At 46.8% G+C, this 25,975-nt stretch overlaps 1 protein-coding gene across 5 annotated transcripts in view; it reads right to left on the bottom strand.

The window, feature by feature from the left end:
- Positions 1–25,975, bottom strand: part of PRKAR1B (protein kinase cAMP-dependent type I regulatory subunit beta) — a 109,663-nt gene that overhangs the window by 26,894 nt on the left and 56,794 nt on the right. For all 5 annotated transcript variants that reach the window (XM_083585336.1, XM_083585337.1, XM_083585335.1 and 2 more), the window contains 3 exons: positions 22,944–23,102; positions 6,579–6,639; positions 2,287–2,408 (listed from right to left, as the gene is read on the bottom strand). In XM_083585336.1, coding sequence (XP_083441462.1) covers positions 2,287–2,408; positions 6,579–6,639; positions 22,944–23,102 — 342 coding nt within the window. The remainder of the gene's footprint in view (positions 1–2,286; positions 2,409–6,578; positions 6,640–22,943; positions 23,103–25,975) is intronic.

Raw genomic sequence — 25,975 nt, 5'->3', positions numbered from 1 at the left:
CTGTTGAATAAGTGTGTGTGTGTCAGGCCATGGGGAAACCAGAAACCCAGGAGAGCAGGGGGAAATATGTTACCTGTCTTGAATAAGACTCTCAGACCCAATGGATGAGCCAATCCCCTCACCACAAGTCAACCTAAGGCAGAGGTGGGGGAAACTCATCCCCTCCCACGTTTTCTGATTTTTTGTCGATTATTTCAAATCTTTGAAAGGAAATATTTTTCTTTGTTGTATCATTTTTGTTTATGCTTTATTGACATGGAATGTTATCAGAAAAGCAAAGAAATAAAATACGCAAAGAAAACAACAACAATCGGGCAGGATACAATCCAGCAAAACCAAATGCAACATTATTAATTTAGCCAAAAGAATATTATCACATAGATGTGCTCCCTTATTTCGGAATTCTTTCTCAGCCCCCCACTTCACACACACACACACCCTACACACGGATATAGCTCACACCTGTGTTTCAACCCAGCACACCGCTTAGAAACAGCAGGAGGGCGGTATAGAGATAAGTGGGAGGCAGGCAACTCCCTGCTGTTTCGGCACAGAGTGCTAAATTCTCCAGGTCTGTTATGGCTGTAAATCCCCATGAAACGAGGTTTTAAATTGCGGCCCCAAACTGTGATAAGAACCAAAAGTTCAGGACTGCAGAGTTGCTGAATAAATCTATGCTACAGACCTGAAGCAGTTTAACACTCATTCTCTCTCTCTCTCTCTCTCTCTCTCTCTCTCTCTCTGGGAATTGCAGTTCTGCGAAAGAGTGGCAACTGGGCTGCGAAGTATTTCTCAGTGGCTGCATTCACATGGCGGGTTATTCCACTTTCACAACACTTCCTTAATGCCAAAGAAATGAATATGTAATAAACTAGAAGGGGAAGTTGGGGAAAGTCGTGTGTGTGTGTGTGTGTGTGTGTGTGTTAATTGAAAATATAAAATGTAATTTGAATTTTTGATCATGCTAAAATTTGTTGTAAAATCTCAATTAAAAATAAACAACACTTCCCTAACTTTTAATTTCCACATTAAAGCTGAGCTTTCACACAATGTTAGAAGCTGCTTCTGGAACAATAGTGTGATAATAGCACAAGTACAGCACTGATTCCCATATTATTTGCAAATGGATTTTTTTCTGGAAGCAAAAAGCATGGAAATGAGCACTATATTCCATGATTGTTCCAGAAGTGGCTTTTACATTGTGCGAAAGCTCAAACATAATGCGGAACTTAACAGTTTTCAAACGTAATCTGTTCTGGAAGACCGTTTGACTTCTGAAACATTTGACAACTAAGGAGCAATGGGTGGTCAGCAAATTCCATTGAGAAAATGGAGAAACACACCTCGGAAGCCATTTGACTTCTGAGGCACGTTTGAAAACAGAAGCATTCACTTCCGGGTTTTTGCGTTCGGGTTCTGAATCGTTCAGCTCCAGAGATGCTCAAAAACTGAGGTTCCATTGTATTCTAGAAAACAGGTCGACATCTCTATGGGCAGGCTTTTGGAGGAGGAGTAAGGTGAAGAATTTTCCTGGTTTGGGCTTTTATAGACCTGGCGAATATTTTAATGTTGCATCCCCCCCCCCCGCCTTTCTTCCCTGTGTGTTGGAGGTATGGAATTCTTTTCATTTTGATGCATTCCCCTCCCCCCATTGTACTGTTTCATGTTTTTATGGATGTAAATTGCTTTGGGGCCTACTGGCAAAGGGCAGTATGCAAAACGTTTAGACAAAATGAACTAACTCAAGGCTCCCGAAGGAAGCATACACCCCAAGGAAGTAGAAAGACAGACAGTCAGGTTTTGCATCCATGGCAATGACCAGAGAAGGAATGACCACTGAAAGGAGCGCACACCATGGTGCATCTGCATCAGCACAACCGGACGCCTTCATCTGCCCCGGCTGCAACAAAACATGTCTCTCTTTCGTGTTGGTCTCTACAGCCACAGCAGATGCTGCAAACTCCCAACAGTTTGACTTCACCCCCAAAGGCAGGCTCCTCCACTGTCTCCCAAGACTGACGGGTGCCAACACACAACACCAGTTGAATCTGCACCCAGAATTCTTTGCAAAACAGTTGCTTTTGCTTTTATCCACAGCACATCGATCCATGCGCTCAGTTTGCAAAACCGGCTCACATACTCTAATGTTCGCTTGCACAAGGCCTCCTTGCAGTTCTGAGCTTGCAATCTCACCCGCGGTCCCAGTTAACAGAGCCGATGCAACGCAGTCACTTGATAGTTATAAACACTTTCGGGAATTGTGCCGGGTTAGAAAACCAGGCTTACCTCTGTGATGATGAAAAAGTCGTCTCCTGGCTCTCCCTGAACAACTATCTTTTCTCCGTCTTCAAACTGGACGGGTTCTAGCGCATCTGCCACAGTCAACCGCTCCCATTTGTCGAGAGATTCTGAAACATGGAAGAACACAAGGAGGGTTTTTCTCAGTGCACCTGTTGTATTCGTGTTGGTTTGCCTCTAAAAGTTTAACAGACCTTTTCTACAAGCACCAATCCAGACACAAAAGTTGTTGAGCTTTTTTCTTTTTCTTTTCTAGTTTTGCCCAAAGTTGAGCTTTTTGAAGTTTTAAAGCTATTTTTAAGGGAATTCGCCAAAATCTAGACTTCAGACATTGGTTGCCATATGTCCAGATTTTCACTGACATTTCAGTGATTTCCACCTGGGCACTGCTTCCAACTGCAGTATACCAGATATGTCAGGGAAATTCCGGACTTATGGCAACCCTAAGCACCAATCAAAACCCATTTCACCCTGCCCACGTCCTTCCGTCAAAATGGTGGAAAACTTACACAGGGTTGTGCAACTCTACGTTTAAAGAAATTTTGCCCTTTGCATTTCCACTTAAAACGATAAATGGATTTAATTTGCCTCTTACAAGTGCAGGTACTGGGACCTTTCCATTGCTCGCTCTGATTTGCCGTAATTGGCACTCTTAAAATTATCGCTGCAATGCAGGTCCTTTCTGGCAGTCTGGAATGGATGATATCCCAGGCCTTTTGCTAAGCATCGCAAGGGTAATTGCAAGTTCTTCTTTTCCTGATGCAATAAGAAGATCAAGTGCATTTCCCCTCCCCAAGCAAAAATGGTAAAGGGCTATTGTCTAATAGGCGTGTTGCAGGGTGCAAACCAGGATAATGTTGGTGGTGTAATAGGATTGGGAAGCTGAGGAGTCAGTGAGGATTGGAAATATAAAGGGCACCTAACAGGGGACAGCAGGCAGTAGGCAGGATTCAGGGGAGATACAGATTCAGGGAAGGTTACAGTAGAGAAGAGGGGCAAACTCAGCAGAGGTACAAAGATGTTTCCCTAGTCTCTGGGAAACAACAGTGGAAGACAGCTATTGCCCTCGTGCTTTGTTTGGTGGCTTTCCAGAGGCACCTGACTGGCCACTGTGGGAGCAGGATGTTGGACCAGATTGGCCCCTGGTCTGATCCAGCAGGTCCCTTATTATACAGTGGTACCTCTGGATGCGAACAGGATCCGTTCCGGAGCCCCGTTCACATCCTGAAGCAAACGCAACTCGCGTCTGCGCAGGTCGCGATTTGCTGCTTCTGTGCATGCACGTGACGTCATTTTGAGCGTCTGCGCATGTGTGAGCGGCGAAACCCGGAAGTAACGCGCTCCGTTACTTCCGGGCCGCCGCAGAGCGCAACCTGAAAATGCTCAACCCGAAGCTACTTCAACCCGAGGTATGACTATATCCGTTAAGGTTGAAGGTGAGAAACAACTTTGACCCACCTGCTAGCAGCCACTTCAAGCCTGCAGCCAGAAATTTTAGCTGTATGGGGGCCTAAACTTACAGAGGGTGAAATACAGGTAATCTGATATGGCGGGAGTTATTTAATGCTATTACATCTGAATAATATTAAATTCAACGTGATGGCATCTAAAAACGAGGCTCTGGTGACTGTGAGTGATTCCAGAATCTTAGGAGGTAGGAGCACGTTTTATACTGTAAATAATTTGGAAGATGCATGCTTTTGTGCTTTGTTGTTGCTTTAAATAAAAGCTGAAAATCCAGAGTTAGATCTGAGCCAGCCAGGGTCCTATTGCCCCTCCTCCCCATGGTTATGGACCAAATACTTCCTTTTATAGGTAGGGTGCCAGTGATGCTGCCTGGGGCAGCTGCCCCACTCTGCCTAATGGTAGGGCAAAAAAAAGAGAGGCCGAAAAGAGGGTGCAGATTTGCATAAAGTTTGCATAGTTTATTTTTTAATGTGTAGGTGCCATTTTAAAAATCATTACTCCAATTTAAATAGAACTCCAATACATTTAGTCATAGTGGGGCTGGCTGTGTCAAGGAGACTTGCATGCCCACTCATCCTGTTCCCTGCTGATGAGCAATGTCAGTGAGTTACCTATCTTTAACCCAGACTTGGACCACAGTCCTCCAATTAAGGGCTGTCCTCTGAGAGCCCTTCAAATGGTGCGCTCAATACATGAACGCATATGAACACCTTGAAGCCGCCTTTTAGCAAGCCAGAGGGCTGTCACATGGAAGATGGAGGAAGCTTGTTTTCTCCTGCTCTGGAGGCTAGGACCCGAACCAATGGCTTCAAGTTACAAGAAAGGGAATTCCGACTAAACATACAAGCAGTATTAAGAACTGCTTTCATCTAGTGGGCGGGGGGAAACATTTCTCACTTGTCAACTGGGAAACCTAATAGTTTATGGCACAATCATATCTCTCCACACTCCCTGCATTTTCTGACTGCCCAAATGAGAAATGATTGCAAGGATTATCAGGGAGCCGGGGGGGGGGGGAGAGAATGACTGCTCAACTATTCCAGGAAGGGTTGTACTCGCACAAAACCCTGCTGTGGTAGGCATGGGAGAAGAGGAAAATTATGACTGCCCATGCCAGGAGTCCTGTGTCTTTCTTATCTCTGCCAGGAAGATGCTAAGGTGAAGTCTTGGTATTAAATCAGTTTTGTTGTTGCCAACATTTCATTAAAAGTAACAAATACGTTTGTGACCGCTGGCGGCTGGGTGGCCATCCTCTCCCACTCCAGTACACCTGTGAACCAGCCCGTGGCAAATTATTTTATCTGCATGCAGAGGGTCCAAGGTCCAGTCCCCCAGGATCTGCAGGAGGGGCTAGCAAAGACTCCTGTCTAAAATCCTTGGGATAAGAGTTATGCTGCCAGTTCATCTAGATCAGGGGTGAGGAATTTCAGCCCAGAGACTAAGTGAGGCTTTCCAGACCTTTGTGCCTGGCTTTTGGGGACTCACTGCAATCCACACCCCTTACACACCTTTTTGCCTGGAATGTGTCCTGTGCTAATGCCTCTTGCTTGCCTAGATGGTGTGTGTGTGTGTGTGTAAATCTCTTGCTTATAAATGGCTGGAATGTAGTCTACTGTACAAAGGAAAGAGTTGCATCTGTTGCTCTAGCTGTTGGTTGCAACTCACCTTGCAACAGAGGGGTTTGCATGAAGCTAACGCTGACAAAAGTGAGAGTTCTCCATGTTCCCAAACTATCCCTCTACCTTTAAATCTATGCTGACTTCTCTCTCTATCTCTTGGCTGTTTACACTGATACATCTTAGGTTGCATCCTGTTTACAGCTTCCTCCTCCTCCTCACTGGGTGATCTTGGGCCAGGCACCGTCACTCAGCCTAACCTACCTCACGGGGTTGTCGTGAGGATAAAAATGGAGCAGAGAAGAATTACGAACAACAGCTTTTGCTCCTTGGAAGAAAGACAGGATACAGTGGTGCCTCGCAAGACGAAATTAATTCGTTCCGCGAGTTGTGTCGTCTAGCGATTTTTTAATCTTGCGGAGCGCGGATTCGCTGGGTATTAACGGCTTTAAGAAAAAGGATGCAAACTCGCAAGACGTTTTCGTCTTGCGAAGCAAGCCCATAGGGAAAATCGTCTTGCGAAGCAACGCAAAAAACGAAAAACCCTTTCGTCTTGCGAGGCATTCGTCTTGCGAGGCATTCGTCTTGCGAGGTACCACTGTATAAAAGTAACAACAACAACAGAATGGGGGGACCATACAGTAGCTAGAATAGTGCATTTCAATTGCTATGAGCTGGCAGAAAAGTCAACAGGTGGTCAGCCAAGATCCTAAGCAATTTCCCAATGATCTGCAGAATACTGAGTTTGGGAACCATTGGGCTACAGCGAACCCCATGTGAGGGAGATGGCAGAGAGGACTGCACCACTTCAGACTGTGTGAGTGGGAGAAAAAGGCATTTTTGGAGGCTCCTCTATATTAAAAACCCTCCCACAAAAACAAGACAGAAAATGTCCAGCTCATCAGGGAGAAATGCTCTAACTAAGCCCACTGCCAGCTGTGGTTGTTTGTGAATTGCTGGGAGTAATTTTACATATGGGAGATTTCCTCTTTTCTTTTTAAAGATGCATCTCCCACCTGCAGTCTGAAGTACAGCAGCCTGTTCTTACACCCTTAATTTGCTGTGTTGTGTAGACCAGGCTTTATACATGTGCACACAGGCTTTCTGAGTATTTCCTTGATGGTTTTTTTACCGCTCGACCACCGTATATTTTTCATCGGTGCAACAATATCCAAAAGGAAAGGAAAGGCAACACACCCAAAATGGAGACCTTGCTGAGGAATTCTTCGTACATCTTCCGCTTCCTCAGGGTGCTGCCCTGAAAGAGAATGAGAAAAGGGAGTAAGTGAAGCCAATAAGTATTGCCTTGTAGGAATTGGAGAAAAAAGTCCCTGCTGTCTAGCAGTCTGTCTCTCCAGCAGTGGCCAGCCAGAAGTTGTCTCCTGTTGGAAGGGTCATTGCTAAGTGCTGTACATCAAAAGGTCCCAGTTAACACCTTATATGTAACTGTGCCTTTTTGTAGCATTTGTTGTTGTTTAAGTTGTCTGCTGTTGTTGCTTTAGTTTTCAGTATATCACATATTTGTGCATGAACTGTGCCTGAGAAGTATCAAAGTGCCTCTGAACCAATATTTAGTCCACAGGATTCCTGTTACAGCCCTACAGCATGTGAACCCCGGGACTTCCAAAACTAAATGTAATACTTTATCTGCCACCCCAGAGGTGGGGAAACCTGTGACCCTCTAGAACAGCCTTTCTCAACCTGTGGGTCCCCAGATGTTGCTGAACTACAACTCCCATCACCCCCAGCTAACAACACCAGAGCTCAGGGATGATGGGAGTTGTAGTCCAACAACATCTGGGGACTCACAGGTTGAGAACCGCTGCTCTAGAACATGGGTAGGCAAGCTAAGGCCCAATTGCCTTCTGGATCTAGCATGCGGACAGTCTGGGAATCGCCGTGTGGATCGCCAGCGTGCGTGTTCTTTCCCTCTCCCTCACATGGTGGTGGCGGCAGCACCTCCTCCCTCCCTCCTCCTGGCTTCTCCCTGCCCTGCCTAGAGGAGGAAGGGGGCTGGGCTTTGTTGGTGCCAGCAGCAGCAGCGCTTGAGTGGCTGCCATTTTAAGCAGCTCCTCTCAAGAGCCCTTTCGCATGCCACTCATCGTCCTGCCACCCCCACTGCCGCCAGCCCCGGCTGCTCACAAGACACAGGTAAGCAGCCACCAGGGCTCATGGTGCTTTTGCATCATTATTTTTTCAAAATATAGTCTGGCCCCCCACAAGGTCTGAGGGACAGTGGACCAGCCCCCTGCTGAAAAAAATTGCTGACCCCTGCTCTAGAAATTCGAACTCCCATAATCTCTGATCATTGGCCAGCGTGGCCTAATGGTGAGAGTGTTGGACTAGGACCTGGGAGAGCAGGGTTATTTCCCACAGCGTGCACTTGCAGTTTTTGTTTTCTTGTTTCGGATTGCTTCTGCTGATGTCTCCCTGCTCCTCCGAAACTTCAGTGCTGCCAAAGCAAACAGCCTAAGGAGAAAGTTCTTTTGCAGCTCTACCTGGGATCAGTTAAGCCCCCAAGAAGGAAAAGCAAAAGGGGGGGGGTCAAATTAATGCCTGGTGGAGCTCCGCCAGCTTTCTCACCACACAGACCAAATGAAACCAAGCTGGGTGAATCTGGGCCCATCACTCTTTTCTTTCTTCTCAACAAGAAAGACTAAGCAGAGGCATCTATCTGTTAATCGCTCGATTAAACTGCCTCGTTATCCTCTAAAAGTTAAGCAAGCCTGTAATTAAAACAAGAGGAAGCTATTCAAGTGACAGTGCTGTGTCCCCAAAGGCCTGATTGAGAATGGAGCTCGTCGCTTGGTTTCCTATCTTATATATGTCTCTGTCTCCCGGGGGGGGGGGGCAGAAGCACAAGATATAAAGGAGCCTATAGTGAAAGGGGGAAATTATGGACACACACAAGGACACATGCAGAGAGCTTCCCTCTCCACTGGAGTGAATGGAGAAACCTGTTCGTACAGGAGTTCTGCATGTCCCTGGAGTATGTAAAGGGCTGTGAATTAAGATGGATGGATGAAATCTAGAAAAAGGCAGCCGCTCCTAAGGCTGCAGTCCTATGTACCAGTTGCCTTTCATTCTGAATTTTTGTAACCTGCCCTCATAATGTACAACTGGGTATTAAGATCTGATACATAAATAAATAATACTTGGGAGTAGGTGGTCTTGTGCCCTGCTTTGCCTAAGATAATGTCTCTGTTTAAAGCAGCAGTTCTCAACCTGTTGGTCCCCAGATGTTGTTGGACTACAACTCCCATCATCCCTGAGCTCTGGCCTTGCTAGCTAGGGGTGATCGGAGTTGCAGTTCAACAACATCTGGGGACCCACAAGTTGAGAAAGGCTGGTTTAAAGGGTAGCCACAGCACTGCCCTCTGTTTGAAAGGCCTCCCAGCTCAAAGACGAGGAATGCTAAGGAGGGAGAGCAAGAGCAGCCACAAAATTTCCCAGCTGCGGTTGGGCTATTAGCCATGATGGCTACGCTCTGCCTCCACCGCTGGAGGTAGCAGTGCTTCTGAACAGCAGCTGCTGGAAACCTCAGGAGCTGAGAGCGCTCTTGTGTTCAGATCCAGTGTGAAGGTTTCCCAGAGGTATCTGACTGGACATTGTAAGAACAGGATGCTGGACCACATGGGCCATTGGCCTAATCCAGCAGGATCTTCTCAAGTTATTATGTTGCTCAAGGGGCCTGAGCAGGCACACAGGTCGCCTGGACACAGTCACAGAGTTGGAAGGGACCACGAGAGTCATCTAAGTCTAATAATAATAATAATAATAATAATAATAATAATAATAATAATTTATTATTTATACCCCACCCATCTGGCTGGGCTTCCCCAGCCACTCTGGGCGGCTTCCAACAAAATATTAAAATACAGTAATGCGCCAAACATTAAAAGCTTCCCTAAACAGGGCTGCCTTCAGATGTCTTCTAAAAGTCTGGTAGTTGTTGTTCTCTTTGACATCTGGTGGGAGGGCGTTCCACAGGGCGGGCGCCACTACCGAGAAGGCCCTCTGCCTGGTTCCAACCCCCTGAAACACAGGAACCTTTTGCCCAAAGTGGAGCTCGATCCCAAAACCCTGAGAGTAAGAGTATCCTGCTCTACCGACTCAGCTACCCCAGTCCTCCCCACTACGGTGAATTCCTATCTAAAATTATAATAGCAATTTCTAAATTTGCACCGATACATAGAAATTAGCAAATGCAAATACACATGCAGGTGTTTTGTTTTTGTTTTATTACATATAAATGACCACCCTCTCTTTAGGAGCAGGTTTAGTGGAACTCATTGTGACTAACTTCCCAGCAAAGATGCACAAGACTGGGCTGCACGGCCCATTTCATCCAGGGGGACTTTGTTTCGGAGGGGGACGCTCTCCAGGCAGTGGGGGGCTCCACCATCCTTTCCTTCCAGCTGCTGGGAAGCAGCCTCAGAGTGATCCACGCCCCGCTGTGCACAGCCCCCCTGTTTAACTGCAAGGCTTTTCAGATCTGCAGTCAATGCTTTAACCGATTTATCACACCAATTAGCCGGTTCAAGCTTGCAGACTTAATGCCGAGCTGTACCAAATCACTTCCTGTCTTCGTCTTCTGTGGCTCCGCACCTGCCAGCCCCACACTTAGAGGAGGCCACAAAAAAAAAGACTTAGCAGAGGGGTGACATGTTAATCTATCAAGGACCGGAGAAGCAGAAGCTGGGCTGGGCTGGGCTGGGCGGCTAAGCCGTAAACAAACACTGTGATGTTTGCTTATAGCAAAGGGGGAAAGGGCACCTGCCTCATCTTCCTTGCGAGGAAAGGGTGCTGATAAACTAAGAGAGGAGGCAAGGAAGTGGACAGCGGCTACAAGGAGCAAGCAGAGGGCATCCTCCTCTATACTGACAGTAAGCTCGTTCTCCAAGCGATGACCTTTATTCAGCCAGCAACCTTACCCTCCAGGCAAGGTGAAGCGGTAGCCTCAGAGGCACCCGATTCTGGGTGTCATGAAAGGGCAGCAATTTGTTAGTCATCTAATTTATTATTTGTGCCAGGGAGGTGGGAGAGGCCCCTGGAGGAGTTTCTGCATTCAGGTGCCAAAATAAGTTGGCTGGACTTGGGTACGTACCAAGCACCTTGATTTGTGATGGGGGGGAGGTGTGTATATTGGCTGCTTCGCTTCAGGCAACAAATAATCTGATACCAACCCTGCCAAAAAGGCATCAGTTCAGGGATGGAGGTGGGGAAGAAATTCGGTTCAGTTCACAGTGAAATGTGAATGCTGAAACAATACCTGAACCGAAACATTGCTATACTTTGAAATTCGCGTTCCTCTGAATTTTGCAATGTAGTTCTCCAGCCAAGAAATGTGCATAAATATACAGTGGTACCTCGGGTAACAGATGCTTCAGGTTACAGACGCTTCAGGTTACAGACTCCGCTAACCCAGAAATAGTACCTCGGGTTAAGAACTTTGCTTCAGGATGAGAACAGAAATTGCGCAGCGGCGGCAGCGGGAGGCCCCATTAGCTAAAGTGGTACCTCAGGTTAAGAACAGTTTCAGGTTAAGAACGGACCTACAGAACGAATTAAGTTCTTAACCCAAGGTACCACTGCACAGCCTTTGGCTCCCCAGCTGTTGTTGGACTACAACTCCCATCATCCCTGACTGCTGGTCTTGATAGTTAGGGATGATGGGAGTTGTAGTCCAACAACATCTGAGGACGGAAGGTTGAGAAAGGCTGTATTAGAGTGAAACTCTGAATTAAAATGCATATATTAGTGAAAATAACCCACAAAAGTGCATTATATTAGTGAACATCGCTTTGCAAAAATGTGTTTAAGAAGGATGTTGACAAGTTGGAACATGTGCAGAGAAGGGCGACTGAGATGATAAAAGGTCTGGAAACTGAGCTGTTGAGGGAGCTGAGTGTGTTTAGCCTGGATAAGAGAAGACTGAGAGGAGATAAGATAGCCACCTTCAAATACTGGAAGGGTTGCCACATGGAAGATGGAGCAAGCTTGTTTTCTGCTGCTCCAAAGGGTAAGATCCGAACCAATGGATTCAAATTATAAGCCAGGAGATTCAGACTCAACATTAGGAAGAACTTTCTGAGGGCAAAAGCTGTTTGACGGTGGAGTGGACCCCCTTGGAAGGTAAAGGACTCTCTTTCCCTGGAGGTTTTTAAGCAGAGGTTGGGTAGCCATCTGTCAGGGATTCTTTAGCTGTGATTTCTGCATTGCAGGGGGATGGACTGGACAACCCATGTGTATATTAGGAGAAACTAACACAAAAATGGGGGTGAATTTTTTTAAAAAATCAAACTGATGTGGAAATGTGGAGAGCTGGACATACGACCAGGACAGACGATGCTGCCTTCATAGGATGAGTATCACAGGCCTTCACCAGCAGCTAAGCTGAGGGAGATGGATCGAGGCCCTTTCCACTGGCCTGCCTCGTCCAACTGCCACTTGGTCCTTCTGCCTCAGCAGTGAGGAGGGGGACCCAACACTTCCCCTCTTCTGATAGTTGCTCACCTTGGCCTTCCCAGTCTGATCCTCCTTCCCCTTGTGCTTTTCTTTTCTCTTGTCCTTAATTGTGTCTTTATCGTTTCAGAGCTTAAGCCTGAGGGCAGGGGTGTCTGTTGTTTCTACGTTTTATACAGCACGTAGCAAGCGTAGGTGGCTTTATAAAGAAATAACCACCTGTGCTGAGGAACAATCTCATTTCTTTGCCTTTTTAAAGTGTCATGGCTTCCCGCAAGGAACTCTGGAAAGCTTCTGCAAGAGGGTTTCTTAGCACGCCGCCACACAGCTATAGTTCCCAGATGCCGGGAACAATAATTAAACTTGTTTGACACTCAAGGATTGTCCCACTGAACACATATACTGCACCAAGACTGTTGATTATGGATTTACAATTATAGCACAGCTTTTCCTCAAAGCAGTTCACGGTGGTAAGCATATGTCTCTCTGTTATTATTATTTTATCCTTGCAACAATCTTGTGCAGCACATTAGGCTGAGAGCTGACCCAAGGCCACATAGCAAAGTTTCATGACTGAGTGGAAATTTGAACCTGAGTCCAGCACTCTAACCACTACACCATACAACCTTGAGTAGCATTGCTGGAAGGACCTCTACAGAGAGCCTTGGAGAGTTGCTACCACTGATCTAGCTAGTGCCATCATACCCATAAGGCAGGGTGAGGCGGCAACCTCCCAAGGAGAGGCACCCCCATTCCAACACCCAGCTTTGCCATGGGACTCCCTGGCCTCTAGGCACAAGGAGACAGATCTCCCGTCCACTGAGAGGTGTGGCTTTGTACCATCTTCTCCTAAAAGGCAAAGCTGGTGCATACCTCCACCACTGAGCGGGTGTGTGAGGGAATCTATAAACGATCTGCCCCTCTACCCAGTGGGGGCAACTCCTCAAGGGCTTCTTGAGGAGAAGACCTTATGGAGTTTGCCCCCCTACATTGTGGGAACAGCCGTGGGGCATTCCACCTCAGGAGCCGCAACACCTTGGGCCACCCCTGTAGACCATTATTGCCTTATTTGAGAAGCTCTCCAGCTCTTCCCTGGAGACAGCTGGCTTCGGCCTACTGGGTCACTGAAGGCAGCTTGCTTTGTTAGGTCCAGCGGGCCTCTCTGTTTTGGCCCACAAGGATATGTTGGCCTGGCCAAGTCACACCTACCCATCCTGCACCAAAACTGATATCATGCATGACATCAGGTGTAGGTTACATAAAGATGCAGGAGTTTGCTCCTGACAGTCAGAACCTGTGAAGTCCCAGGCATGGTGCTTTGCAAGCCCTGGCAATCAGCTAATGGTTACGACTTGCAAACCGAGGCACCTTTGATTTCAATCCATGTGGGCAAAAACCGGTCACTTGCAAAGCTTGGCCCATGGGTGGTATATAAGGGGAGTTCTCCACCCTTGGTCTAGGGCCAAAACAGGCCTAGGCTTGCCGTGGTTTCAAGCCGTGTCAGATTCTCTGGGCCTCTGGCTGTTGCTAAACTACAACTCCCATCATCCCTGATCATCAGGGCTGATGGGAGCTGATATCCAACAACATCTGGACAGCCACCAGTTTCCCATCTCTACTTTAAACAGAAATGCCAGGGATCAGATTCGTGCAAAGCAGATGTTCTTTCGCTGAGTGACAGGCTCAGTAAGATAAGTGCTGAAAAAACACACGGTGTGTGCTCAGGCCTATCTCGCCGGGGTGTTTGCTGTGAACTGCCTTGGCCGGCTCTGACCCTTATCTGACCTCCCCGTCGGATGAACCTGGCTCCTGATCCTGGAGTATGCCTGAGCCCTGGAAATGCTCGACATTCTAACAACAAGCCCTCGCCAAAGCCTGACAGCTCAGCGTGGGACAGCAAGTGGAAAACTGGACACTGTGCACCCACCCATGTCCTCCTGCAGCAGCGTCCAGGGTGGAAACTTCAACTGGCGCATGCACCCAAGTTGGCGGCTGTGGAAAACCAGGCAGGTGCGTGCCTTGTGGCGATAGGCTTGGAGGGAGAAGGAGGTGGGCGGGCTGGGGGGGGAGCAAAGGCAGATGGTGCATCTACTGCTCTCTGAAAATGACTGTGGGCGCAGAAGAATTTTAAGAAGCAGTAATCAAGGAGCCAGGCAGGGCTGCACAACCACAGCCTGGAATAGTTTAAAGGAAAAGCAGGCCAGAGATGGGGAAGCAGGAATTCAGCTTGGAAGGAGGGTAAAAGAATAAAACTCTAAAAACAACAACAAAACTAACCTACAGCTGCTTCCTGTAGGAAAAGACCTTTTGACACTGAAGGGCACTTCCAGACTGTCACTATTTTCAGAGGAGAGGGTTGAATTCAAGTATGTACCTTCTGCAAATGTGGGTGCAACTCAGTTTGCAGAAGAGGAGTTTGCATGGAGATAAGACAAGAGTGAGGAACCTCCAGGTTCTCAGACTATCCCTGTAGCTTTATTTCTACGGTGACTTCTCTTTCTAGCTTTCTGTTGTTTAGACTGATACTTCTCTGAAAGGCACATCTCTGAAATGCACCTGTATGGAGGTTCTGGTCATTTGCAGGGCAAAGTTACAACTTTTGTGTATGGACATTTTTGGTGCAGAAGTGGGAGCCTGAGGGCCCCAGACAAGTTCTCCAAGAGTGTTCCTGAAACCTGTGTCTTCTGCACCATTTTGTTCTGGTTCATTGATCCTCTTAAATTCTTCTTTAAGAGATTTGTCTTCTTGATGGCTACATTATATAGCCAATTGAGGATCACGTAGCTAGGGTGATGATGTCATAACTGTTAGAATTCCTGCTCCATGATTGCAGTCATGGGATTTTTGTCTATCACATGACGGTATACGTTCTGACTCCACAGAGTGGGAAGTGACGGAGACAGTATGTTTGTGTTACTGTGTTCCATGAAGTGGGACTATTGTCCTTTGTTCTGCTGTCTGATGCTAGAGAGAGGGGGAGCCATGTTGCAGGGCTCTGTGTGTGTTTATATATAAATAAAGTAGATTAGCCAAAATGCTGAGTTGCTGAGGTCTGTTACGCATGATGCGCAAACTCTGCGGATCCCTAAGTATGCCGCTGTCTGTTGGCATCAGTTGCTGAGATGTTCAGGAAGAAGAAAGCTTTTGAAGCTACTGAACAATTGTCCAGGAGGGAGACAACATGCCAGTCAGGCATGTGTCTATGCCTGGGTCCTACTTGAGTGTAGGCTGAACTCCTGACAATAATAACATGTACCAATCATCTTTGGCTATGTGATGGCACAATGCTTTCTGGCCTTTCTCTGAAAGCAGAAACACCATCAGCTTATTTTTCCAGTCCCCTCCCCCTCCAATGTAAAAATTATGGCCAAAATGGAGGAACCCATTTCACAGGGCGAATTTTTGCACGAAACGCTCACCATTTTGACACTGTCCTTATAATATGCAGTAATATTACAGTACTGGGGCAGTAGTGGATGAGATTAGAGTGCTGTTCTAGGACCTGGGAGAACAGGGTTCAAATCCCCTTTCAGCCACGAAGCCCACGCTGAGCTACCTTGGGCCAGTCACTACCTCTCAGGGTGGTTATGGAGGACAGGGAGAACTATGTGTGCCACCTTGATCTCTTTGGAGAAAAATGTGGGATATAAATGCTAATAATAATAATAAATTGTGCAAATTTAATGTCTCAATGAATCAATGCACTGCATAAAAGACAGCTGCTGAATGAAGAACATTCTTTAGACTGTGATCCTAAAGCACACTTTCCAGGGAACAAGTACCATTTAACTCAGTGGGACTTTCGCTTGAGTATACATGAAGAGCAGTATGCTGTTAAACTGACTAGCCCTGAACACAAGTCATTTATTATTATTTTAAAGTAATAACTGAATGTGTTAGCGGATCATAAAAAAAATAAGATACTTTTAAACCATATGCTGCAGGGTTATCAATAAGATGCATTTTGGAAAACTGGAACTTTGGTATCCAGGCCATAAAAAAAAAGAGGCACAAAGATTCAGTAGAAAAGAAGAATGCCGAAAAGGGATTTACAGGCAGTGAAGTGAGTCCAGGGTTTGCAACACGATATGGCATCAGGAAAATAAAAGCTGATGCCATTTCGATTAGGGGTTTTTTTTTTGCAAACACACCATCACACAACTGGCCAGGGAGATGACAGTCTCAATCTCTGTGGCTCTGATGTTCCTGCACCTGCGGCCCCATGTTCCATCTGGATGTCTCATTGCCAGAAACATCTCGGCAAACAGAAAAGGAGTTCAGAAGTATTGCTAAAAAAATCCAGCAGTGATTTATGGGGGGGCAGGATAAGCATTTAAAGCTTTGCAGCTTTTCGTTCTGTTAAACCCTGCACGTCCTGTCCCCCTGCCGCCCTTCTCCAAGGCGGACAGCAATCAAGGAAACTTTGGACAAACAAGAGAAGCCAGTGGAAAGTCTTCAGGTATATTTAGAGGGTGAGAATCCCAAAGAGAGGGGTGAACGATGAACACGTTAAAAAAAATTAAATGAAAGCTACACGGCTAGACAGACTGAACTGGAAAAGATTGGGAAATCCACCTGACTCGGTGATCTTTTAGTCGGTGCAAAAAAAAAAATGGTTTTCCATGGAAAGTAATGGTCATTTCTTTAAGCACACAGTGGACAGAACTCTGGCAAATGCACTCTGGTGAGGAAAGGATACCAAACCATCTGCGTGTTGTCAAAAGAGGGTGCCAAATAGATTTGACCTCAGAAGATATCGTGAGAGGCAGAAGACCAAGTTCTCCTCTCAGAAATCTGTAAGTGCAGCTCAGCCCATCTTCATATGCTTCCCCCCCCCCATCTCCTGGACTTAGGTTAGCCACTAAGGTATTGCCAAAGCAAGAGGACAATAAGGGGCTCGTTGGAATTGCACGTGCATGGATGCAAATGTAGAAATAAATGGTTTAATTCAAATATAGATACATCTCACCATAGTGAGGGAGGCTGTCACCAAGTGACGTGCTGTGTGCCTTGCTCACTCTTCTATGAACCTAAGAATGTAAGGAGAACTTGATGGATCAGGCCAATGGCCCATCCAAGCAGGATCTGACCACAAGAGCCCTCTCCCCTCCTGTGGTCCCCAGCAACTGATATTCAGAAGCTTTGCTTCCTCCAGCTGAGGAGCCAGAGCATAACCATTATGGCAAGTGGCCATTGCTGGCTGTCCAGGCACCAATGAGCGATGGGCAAATTCAAGCCCCCGCCTACTTACCTTCCTACCAGATTTGGACCTGACAAACCTTCAGAAAGAGGACTGTGTTTTTGTGTATGCTTTCAGTGGGACCCTTGAAGCCATTTCTCCCCTAAACTCCTTTCTTTTGTGTAATTTAATTTATTTGCTTGTTGGCTCTTGCATTGATGTCACACTTTTTCCTCCAAGGAGCTCAAGGTGGCCTAGATGGTTCTCCTGCTCCTCATTTAATCCTCACAACCACCCTGTGAGGTAGGTTAGGCTGACAGTGAGTGGCTGGCCCAAGGTCACCCTGTGAGCTTCATGGCTGAGGGAGGATTTGAACCAAGAAGAAGAGGAAGAGGAGGAGGAGAAAGAGGAGTTTGGACTTGATATCCTGCCTTTCACTCCCCATAAGGCAGCGGTTCTCAACCTATGGGTCCCCAGATGTTGTTGGACTACAATTCCCATCATCCCTAGCTAGCAAGTCCAGAGCTCAGGGATGATGGGAGTTGTAATCCAGCAACATCTGGGGACCCACAAGTTGAGAACCACTGCCTTAAGTAATCTCAAAGCAGCTAACATTTTCCTTTCCCTTCCTCCCCCGCAACAAGCACTCTGTGAGGTGAGTGGGGCTGAGAGACTTCAGAGAAGTGTGACTGGCCCAAGGTCACCCAGCAGCTGCATGTGGAGGAGCGGAGACGCGAACCCAGTTCACCAGATTACGAGTCCACCGTTCTTAACCACTACACCACACTGGCTCCCTAGTCTCCCAGATCCTAGTCTGGCACTCTAACCACTGCATGACCACACTGGTAATCCCTCCTCTCCAGCTAGAGTATGAGGGGGTACTCCTGCTTAGAAGGTCCTCGTGGCCATTTCATCTTTTTCAGCTCCAGGGTTCTGTGACTTTTAAGAATGAGACAGCAAATGCAGTTGCTTGGGGGCAACACCAACCAGCCCTCCCAGTCTCCCCATTCCTTCTGGTAATCTGGAGCAGGCCCCTGGCCCTCTTGGCCAAGTTTTTTTTAATTATTATTTCCAGTAAAAACAAAACAAACCAACAAAACCCCTTGCTTTTACCAAGCATCTAAAGCAACAACAACTGGAGAAGTTCTGTCCAAAAGACATAAATCCTTACATCGTAAATTCATATTTTTTTAAAATATAAAAACTGCAAAAACCAATCCCAAACAGCAGATCAGCCATTTCCAAAATGCTTGGCAACAGAAAGAATGGTATAAATAATAACACTGCGTTGCTTATGCAGCCCAAACAGTGTCACCCACACAGAGGCTGGAGCCATCAACAAAGTTTGCAAAAGCAGTGGAGGGGGAATTTGGAGAGGAACCTCTGCTCCCCCACCACCAATATATACATTGCAGGGGGTTGGACTAGATCACGCTTGTGGCCCCTTCCAACTCTACAATTCTGCAAATTTTGTAAACAATGCTTGGCTGAAGAACTACATTGCAAAATTCGGATAAGTGCTAATTTCAATGCAGGGAGGGGGGCTATGTTTCACTTCCCATATTGTTTCAGAAAGTACGAATTTGAGAGATTTGCCTTTAAGTAAGAACTGCATCGAAGCCCTGAACCTGTCCCTGTCTATCACATAAGAATGTACAAAGAGCCTGCAGGATCAGACCTATGACCTATCTAGTCCAGCATCTTGTTCCTACAGTGGCCAGCCATATGCCCATGGGAAGCCCAAAAGGAGGACTTATATGAATAGTCCTTCCAGCGGATTCACGGGACAGATATTATGGGCTGTCCCATGAATCCGCTGGATGAAATAGCGGAAGAACATTGCCTCAGGAGAGTGAGAAAAATTCTCAGGGATGATTCACACCCTGGCCGGCACTTTCTTGATCTCTTGCCCTCAGGCAGAAGATATAGAAGCATGATTAGTCGTACCAACAGGGTAAAGAATAGCTTCTATCCGTGGGCTGTTAGGCTGCTGAATGAAAAGATAACAACAGGGCAACTGACTTTTGGGTTTGGTGGGTGTGCATCAGTAAATGAGGGGAATTAAGACTAAGAGAGCTGAGTGGGGGCTGCTCGTGTAATCTCACTGTATACAAGTTGTACAAGTGACATTAAAGTATTTCAATTCAATTTCAATTCCAAAGCACACAACAAACCACCTAGTCCCATCAACTCCACCTTCTGTGGTATCTCCCTTTCTTCTCCTCCAATCCGCTCTCCCCCTGGCTTGGTTCCCTCTCTGCATGTCATTCTCTCACTCCTTTCGCCTCCTCTCCCCTGTTCCCTCTCTCTCCATCCTCAGAACCCCCTACATCTGTGCTAACAGGGGTTGAGGGGCTGCTTCCTAGAAAGCTGCGCCTTGAATTTGGGAGCTCAACTAATTGAAGCCAGGAGAATGGGGAGAGCAGGGCCAGGTTGCAAATAAGAAGGCGGGTCCTGGCAAGCGGGGAGCTGGCTTGAGGTCCCAGTGTGAAGCCCTAGTTAATTCTTATGTAAGCCTGATATTGAATTATGCTTAGAATGGAACATTCTTAGCAGAGCACAAAACAGTCTGTGCGCACACAGCCGCTGAAACAAACGCGTTGCTGATCATGAAACCAAAATACTTCAAAAGACCCTGGCACTATCCGTTCCACGGCGCTAAGTAGAGTTGCAGCAATGGGTTTGTTTTACATCTGAGGGTTTGTTATTCACAGAATCGCAGAGCTGAGAGTTTCTGGGGGCAGGAGGAATTTTTAAAATGTTCTCAAATCCCGAATTCTTTTGAAGAGCGGCTGGCAAAAACAGGGTTTTGGAACCGCGTTTCTGAAAAGTGTTGAAGGATTGTTATTTTTTAAGCATATTAATTTTAAAGATTTCTAAACCACTCTTCTTCGCCCTCCTTCAGCTTTGGCAGACTCAGTCGGCTGTATACAATGCACAGAGTAGACCCACTGAAATGAATGGAGATGAGTGGTTCATTCATTTCGGTGGGTATGCTCTGCATAGAACTTAGCTGGATATATCCCAATTGTCAGGGACTCAGGAGCAGGAGCACTGGGGAGAGAGGAAATGGAGAGCGAAGGGGAAGAATCCGAGGGCAGCGTAGGGGAGTATGACAGTGGCCCGAGAGATTCCATGAGCTTCTCCAGCGAATCAGAAGATTCCCAGAAGGGGGCGCCTATGGTCAGGGCAAGGGGGGTCCCAGGGGGGATGCACCAGAAACAAGGAGACAGAGGGGAACCCCAAAGCAGCAGTGGGGGATTGGGACCAGTTTCCCCACCAGAGCGTAGTGGGGGGGGAAGAGTCACATGTGTCAGGGCCAGCGTCTCCTCCAGCGGGGAGAGAGAGTGAGTCAGGGCTGACCACGCCTCCAACGGAGGGGAGGTCAGTTGCAGCTAGCCCCCCCAGAGGGGGAAGCAGTGACAGCAGCAGCAGTGAAACGGTCAGGAGAAAAGTTCAAATGTACAGGCGCGGGGAACAGCAGGAGACCCGGATGGGGAACCAGCTCCTAAAGCCCGCCGGAGGGAGGGGGAAGGCTCAGGGGACTCAGCGTCAGAAGAGGCTAGAAAGGGCGAGACCCCAACGGCCAGGCGGAACCAGAGGCGGAAGGAACTGAGGAAGAGGTGGAGTAAGGCTAGAATCTTAAATTGGTGTCAGGGGGGAGGAGACTCAGACGGAGCATCAGCGGTCTGACAGTTGAGACGTAGAGCTGCGCGCTGCGCCTCTGGAAGTGAAACTGAACTTCAATAAAGACTTTGTACCTAACAACGAAGCAGTGTTGGTCCTTTGTGAGCTGGGACCTTGGGCAGCTCTGACACCAATATTATTTATATGTTTGACAGCTTCAAGCTGAGGAACAGTACTGATAGTTTGTGGAGAGAGACTAGCTGACTAACTTGCATTAGTCATGAAGGATGTCCCAATAAGGAAATGTACTCAATCTTCCTCAGGGCTGCCTTGCAGATGTGGAGTTGTATGTACGCTACTGATTATTACACACACACTCAAAAAAAGAGCCCTGCAAAGGTATTCAGGCCACGAATAAATGGCTCCTGGATGGATTAGTCAGATGCCCAGTGTGGTAAGTAGCAGGGCCCCCTCAGAGAAGTTATGGCTGACAAGAAAAGTGTTGCACAACATGCTCCATTTGATCTCTCTCATTAACAGCAATAAGTATTTCCCACCTACTGGGTGAGAAAGTGAGTAAAAAAGGAACTAGTAGGAAAAAGGATGGGGGAAGACCTACTGACTGAGCTGTAGTTTGGGGAGGGTGATTAATCAATTTAGAAATGATAGTGGGCATACAAATTTTAGGAAGAGGTGATGGAGGAAATTTCTGAAATAATAGGTGCGCTGGTGCCTTGAAACCCAAACTGTCTTTTACCCATTTTTGATGGGTTGACTGCGGACTTAATATGTAAGCCACTTACAATTTGTCTGTTAGTAGCTGCTGGCTTAGCCACATCTCAAGGCTGGCTTGGCCAAGTGGCTGGTATAGGTCATGGAGCCAGGATGTATACAAGGACCCAGGGAAGAGGGATAGGGGCCAGCAAAGGCTACACCAGGTCCTGCTATCTACCCGCTTGTTGTGCAAAAAGTCACTTATCCACACATAAAGAATTATGCCCAAAAGTCACACTATAAGTACCGCAGATTCAGATATCCAAACATTGGGAGTTTGCCCACTTCCTTATTTCCTTGCTTGTTTCTGCTTTGCTGGTGGACGGCAGCCATTTTGGGGCATAAACCATGCAGGAAACGAGCAAGATTGGACAAAACAGAGAACAGAAGAGATCAGACAAATCAGTGTTTTCCTTGGGCTGCAGCCACTTTAGGGAAAAACCATTGGGGAAAAATGGGGAGAATCGGACAAATCCCAAATCATAAATATTTCCATAGGAAACAATGGAAGTCGTAGACTTGTTATGTGAACATTTGCCTAATAAACGATTTCCAGGCAAACGTTCACATAACAAGTTTACAATTTCCACAGAACACATTGTATTCTATAAGTGGAACCCGAGTGTATATAAATCCTAGAGAAAACAACAGACAGAGAGGAAGGGGAGAGGTCTTAAAAAAAGAGGGCTGGAAGAACAAAAATGTGGGGCTGAAGAGGGATAACCCTTTGTGGCCCAAAAGCAGCATATAAATAAACCATAATGAAACATAACATTTCACTTGGCTCCATCAGTATACAAATTTAATAAATAAACCCGGCAAATTGGTGAGGCAGCAAAGCCCCCTCCGTCGGCCTGGCTGGACCAACCACCATTGGGCTCCTCCTCTCCCAGGAATGCCCCAATTACCGTTTGCAGTACATCCCATGTTCTCTTGCGCAGTTATTATAATGGCAGGCAGGGTGTTCTGTGGGGTGAGGAAGGACTCTCAATGGATGAGGATAAGGCAACATCAGCCCTTCCAATTGGCCGGCAGTATGGAGTCTCTGGATTGGCCAAGTGTAGCCTAAGTACTATGGGCTGGGCTTTCAGCCTCCACTTGTTCAGTAAAACTCTACTTGCTGATCTTCAGGTTTCAGCTTCCCACTAGTTCCATCCTTTTTGCAACTTCCAGGCTTAGATTTGGGTTTGGCCGCCCACGACATGACCCCAGCCAGGTCCTGACCGTTTTCCTGCTGGCTACTTTTCTGGAGGCAAAAGGGGAAGGCTGGAAGCATCTCACTTCTCATAAAGACAATATGGGATGGTGCATTCTGTTTACATTGCCTTTCTCTCCCACAGTAGAAACCCATGCACTGCTGTTGATTTTCCAAGCAGAGCAGACACCGAGCCCTCAATTTTCAAAACCTTTAACCTCTGTTGTAAAACACTAAAGCACCATATGGGTTTACGGCATCCGTAAAGGAACCAGTGAAATAGCAGCAATAACTTAGGCAAATAATTAGGTTTTAAACCCACCATTAGAATGCGCCTGTAGCTGTCCCTGTCGATACCCCAAAGCTTGAGGTCTGTCTTGGCTTTAACTGTTGCAGCTCTTGGCGTTCCGTAGATGAGGGCGAGTTCTCCAAAGCTTCCTCCTTCTCCAATGCTGGTGACCCATTCTCCGTTCACATACACCTGCCAGTGAGAGAAAAAAGCAATGTGAGCATCAGTGATAGCTCAGTTGGTTAGAACACAGTGCTGATAACGCCAAGGTTGCAGGTTTGATTCCCGTATGGGGCAGCTGCATATTCCTGCATTGCAGGGGCTGGACTAGATCAGGGGTCAGCAAACTTTTTCAGCAGGGGGCCAATCCACTGTCCCTCAGACCTTGTGGGGGGCCAGACTATATTTTTGGGGGGAGAAATGAACGAATTCCTATGCCCCACAAATAACCCAGAGATGCATTTTAAATAAAAGCACACATTCTACTCATGTAAAAACACCAGGCAGGCCCCACAAATAACCCAGAGATGCATTTTAAATAAAAGTGCACATTCTACTCATGTAAAAATGCACTGATTCCTGGACTGTCCGTGGCCCGGATTTAGAAGGTGATTGGGCCGGATCCAGCCCACAGGCCTTAGGTTGCCTACCCATGGACTAGATGATGATGATGAAAACAATTTTATTATTTATAACCTGCCCATCTAGCTGGGTTTCCTTCCAACTCTACAGTTCTATGATTCTATGTGTTAGAATAATTCATCAGTGTTATTTGAAACATACAGTATATAGAAGGGGGCCCCCAGGCCAGGCAATCAAATGTGGCCCTCCAGGCCTTTCTATGTGGCCGTCATAACTTCCATCAGGCCACACCCTTCACTGGCCTTGTTTGGTACCCAGAATGCTTTGGCCTGCCTGGAATGTGTTCCTGAGCTCTGATGATGCCCCTTACTTTCCCAGATGGAGGCTAGAGAAGGGTGTGTGTGCAGAGGTCAATGTACAAAGGAAACATTTACATTCATTTCTCTGCCAACTTTTGACATGAACTGAAGAGGAATGGTGGAGATGGCTTCCCCCTTCTCCTGAACCTTCCTGAGAAGAGGAAGATGGTATAGATTTACAACGGTGGTTTGCAGAGGGCCACAGCTCAGAGATAGAAGAGGGGCAAAGCTGGGAAATAACGGGAGAAGCGGAGCAGGAACAGCTGGCTGACGCATTATCGCTAGAGAGCATTCCAGACCCTCCCTTCTCCCAGAACACGGAGAGCAATGAAAGTAGGAGAGCAGAGAGCCCAGAGGCAATTGTCCCTAAGCAGACACCATAAGGGAGGTGGGGCTGTTGACGACGGAGAAGGGAAGGGGGGAAGATATTACTCGAAGCAACGCCATTATCCAAGAGACAGCATTTCTACAGCTCTCTCTGTGAATACTGAATAAAAGACTTGGTAAGAGCTTTTTGTCTTTCCATTACTGGCAGCCTGCCGTGAGGGAGGGGGGTCGGATTCCCTAAAGCCTGACAGCAGCCCTCAGAATGCTGCTCAGAAGAGAATGTGGCCCTTGGCCTAATTCCCCCCCCTGCCCCACCCAATGTATAGTAGCATAGGCTTTCTCATGTGTTATCCAAAGAAGATTGACAATTGCAAGAAATAGATTCAAACGAGAAAGGGCAATAAGAGATTCAGACCATTGCCTGACCAATGTCAAGCGTTTATCCTTCCAACTTCAATATCCATTTTCTCTTAATCCCCACACCATAGGAATATAATTTGCGAATGTCTGCAAATATCACAGATTTTTCCAAAACAAAACCCCTGGTTACCCTTAACTAAATTGGTTTTATTGAGTTAAGGGCAACCAGGGGCAAAAGATAGTGGACCCATTTGAGAAAAAAATTGAGGAAAGTCTTTATTGATGACACAAGTGTAAAGGATAATGCCTTCTCCTTCCCCATCCTTGATGTACACTAGACTATGGGACTTCTGAGTTATCTCTTCATCTCACAACCCTGTAAAGAAGAATTTTGTAATGGAAACCCTGTAAAGAAAACCTAAAGGGGGCAGAACGTATTGAGATTATCTTTATGTACAGCTATTGAGCTGTACAAAGCCTGTTATATTAATAACTTACCCTTTGTATCTGTTTTGTTTTTTTAATTTGAATTTTCAAGCAAGTTTAATACACAGATTTTTATTTTATTTTCTAAAAAACCCAATTTAGGAACTTAGTTGAATGGGAAATGACTGTTCTTCCAAAATACACGTTGCAAAATGCACATTCCAAAAAATAGCTGTCTCCCTCATATGCTATGGGTCTCTGGAAGTCAACAGTCCAGAAACAATAGCTGAGCCATTTCCTTACAGAGTCACTAAAAGCAACCGCAGTGATTGGTGGAACAACCTGCTTTGCGGACAGAATTTCAAGTCTTCTTGCTTTTAGTACAAGGGCTGCATTTGCTCTTTGAGTTTCCAGCTCCCTGTGGTGTGTTGGCATCTGAGGGTTTCCCCCAACGCACCCTCTTTGTAGAGTCTGGCGCGCACAGAACCAAGGGGCAGGGCTGTCACTGTCTTCCTTTTTCTGTTTCGGCAATACTGTCGGACTTGAAAGGAGAGGAGAAGGTAGCTGCAAGGAAGTTTGCAGGAAAACACCACCATTGTGAAACTCAAAAGAAATCCAGCACGGAACGGGAAAGATCTTACATAAAAGGGATGCCTTTCTCTCCCCCACCGCACGCCTCTGCTTCATAAACTTCATTAGCAAAGTGGAATTCAAGCAATTGTTGGGGCCGCAGGCACACAGGAAGTTGCTTTATACTGAGTCAAAATTTTGGTCCATCTAGCTCCCTACTGTCCACACTGACGGACAGTAGCTCTCTGAGGTCCAGCACCGGGGCCTTCTGGAGGTTCCCTCATTGCAGGAAGTGAGGTTACAGGGAACCAAGCAGAGGGCCTTCTCGGTAGTGGCACCCACCCTGTGGAATGCTCTCCTGTCAGATGTCAAGGTTAGGTAACCTACTCCACAAGCTTCCATTGACAACTGAGGGCAGCGCTGTATCAGGAAGCTTTTAAT

This window comes from Podarcis filfolensis (genome assembly GCF_964270895.1).
Source record: "Podarcis filfolensis genome assembly, chromosome: 14".
NCBI classification, from domain to species: domain Eukaryota; kingdom Metazoa; phylum Chordata; class Lepidosauria; order Squamata; family Lacertidae; genus Podarcis; species Podarcis filfolensis.
Note: the sequence above shows the minus strand (reverse complement) of the source record. Positions and strands in the feature narration are given on the sequence as shown.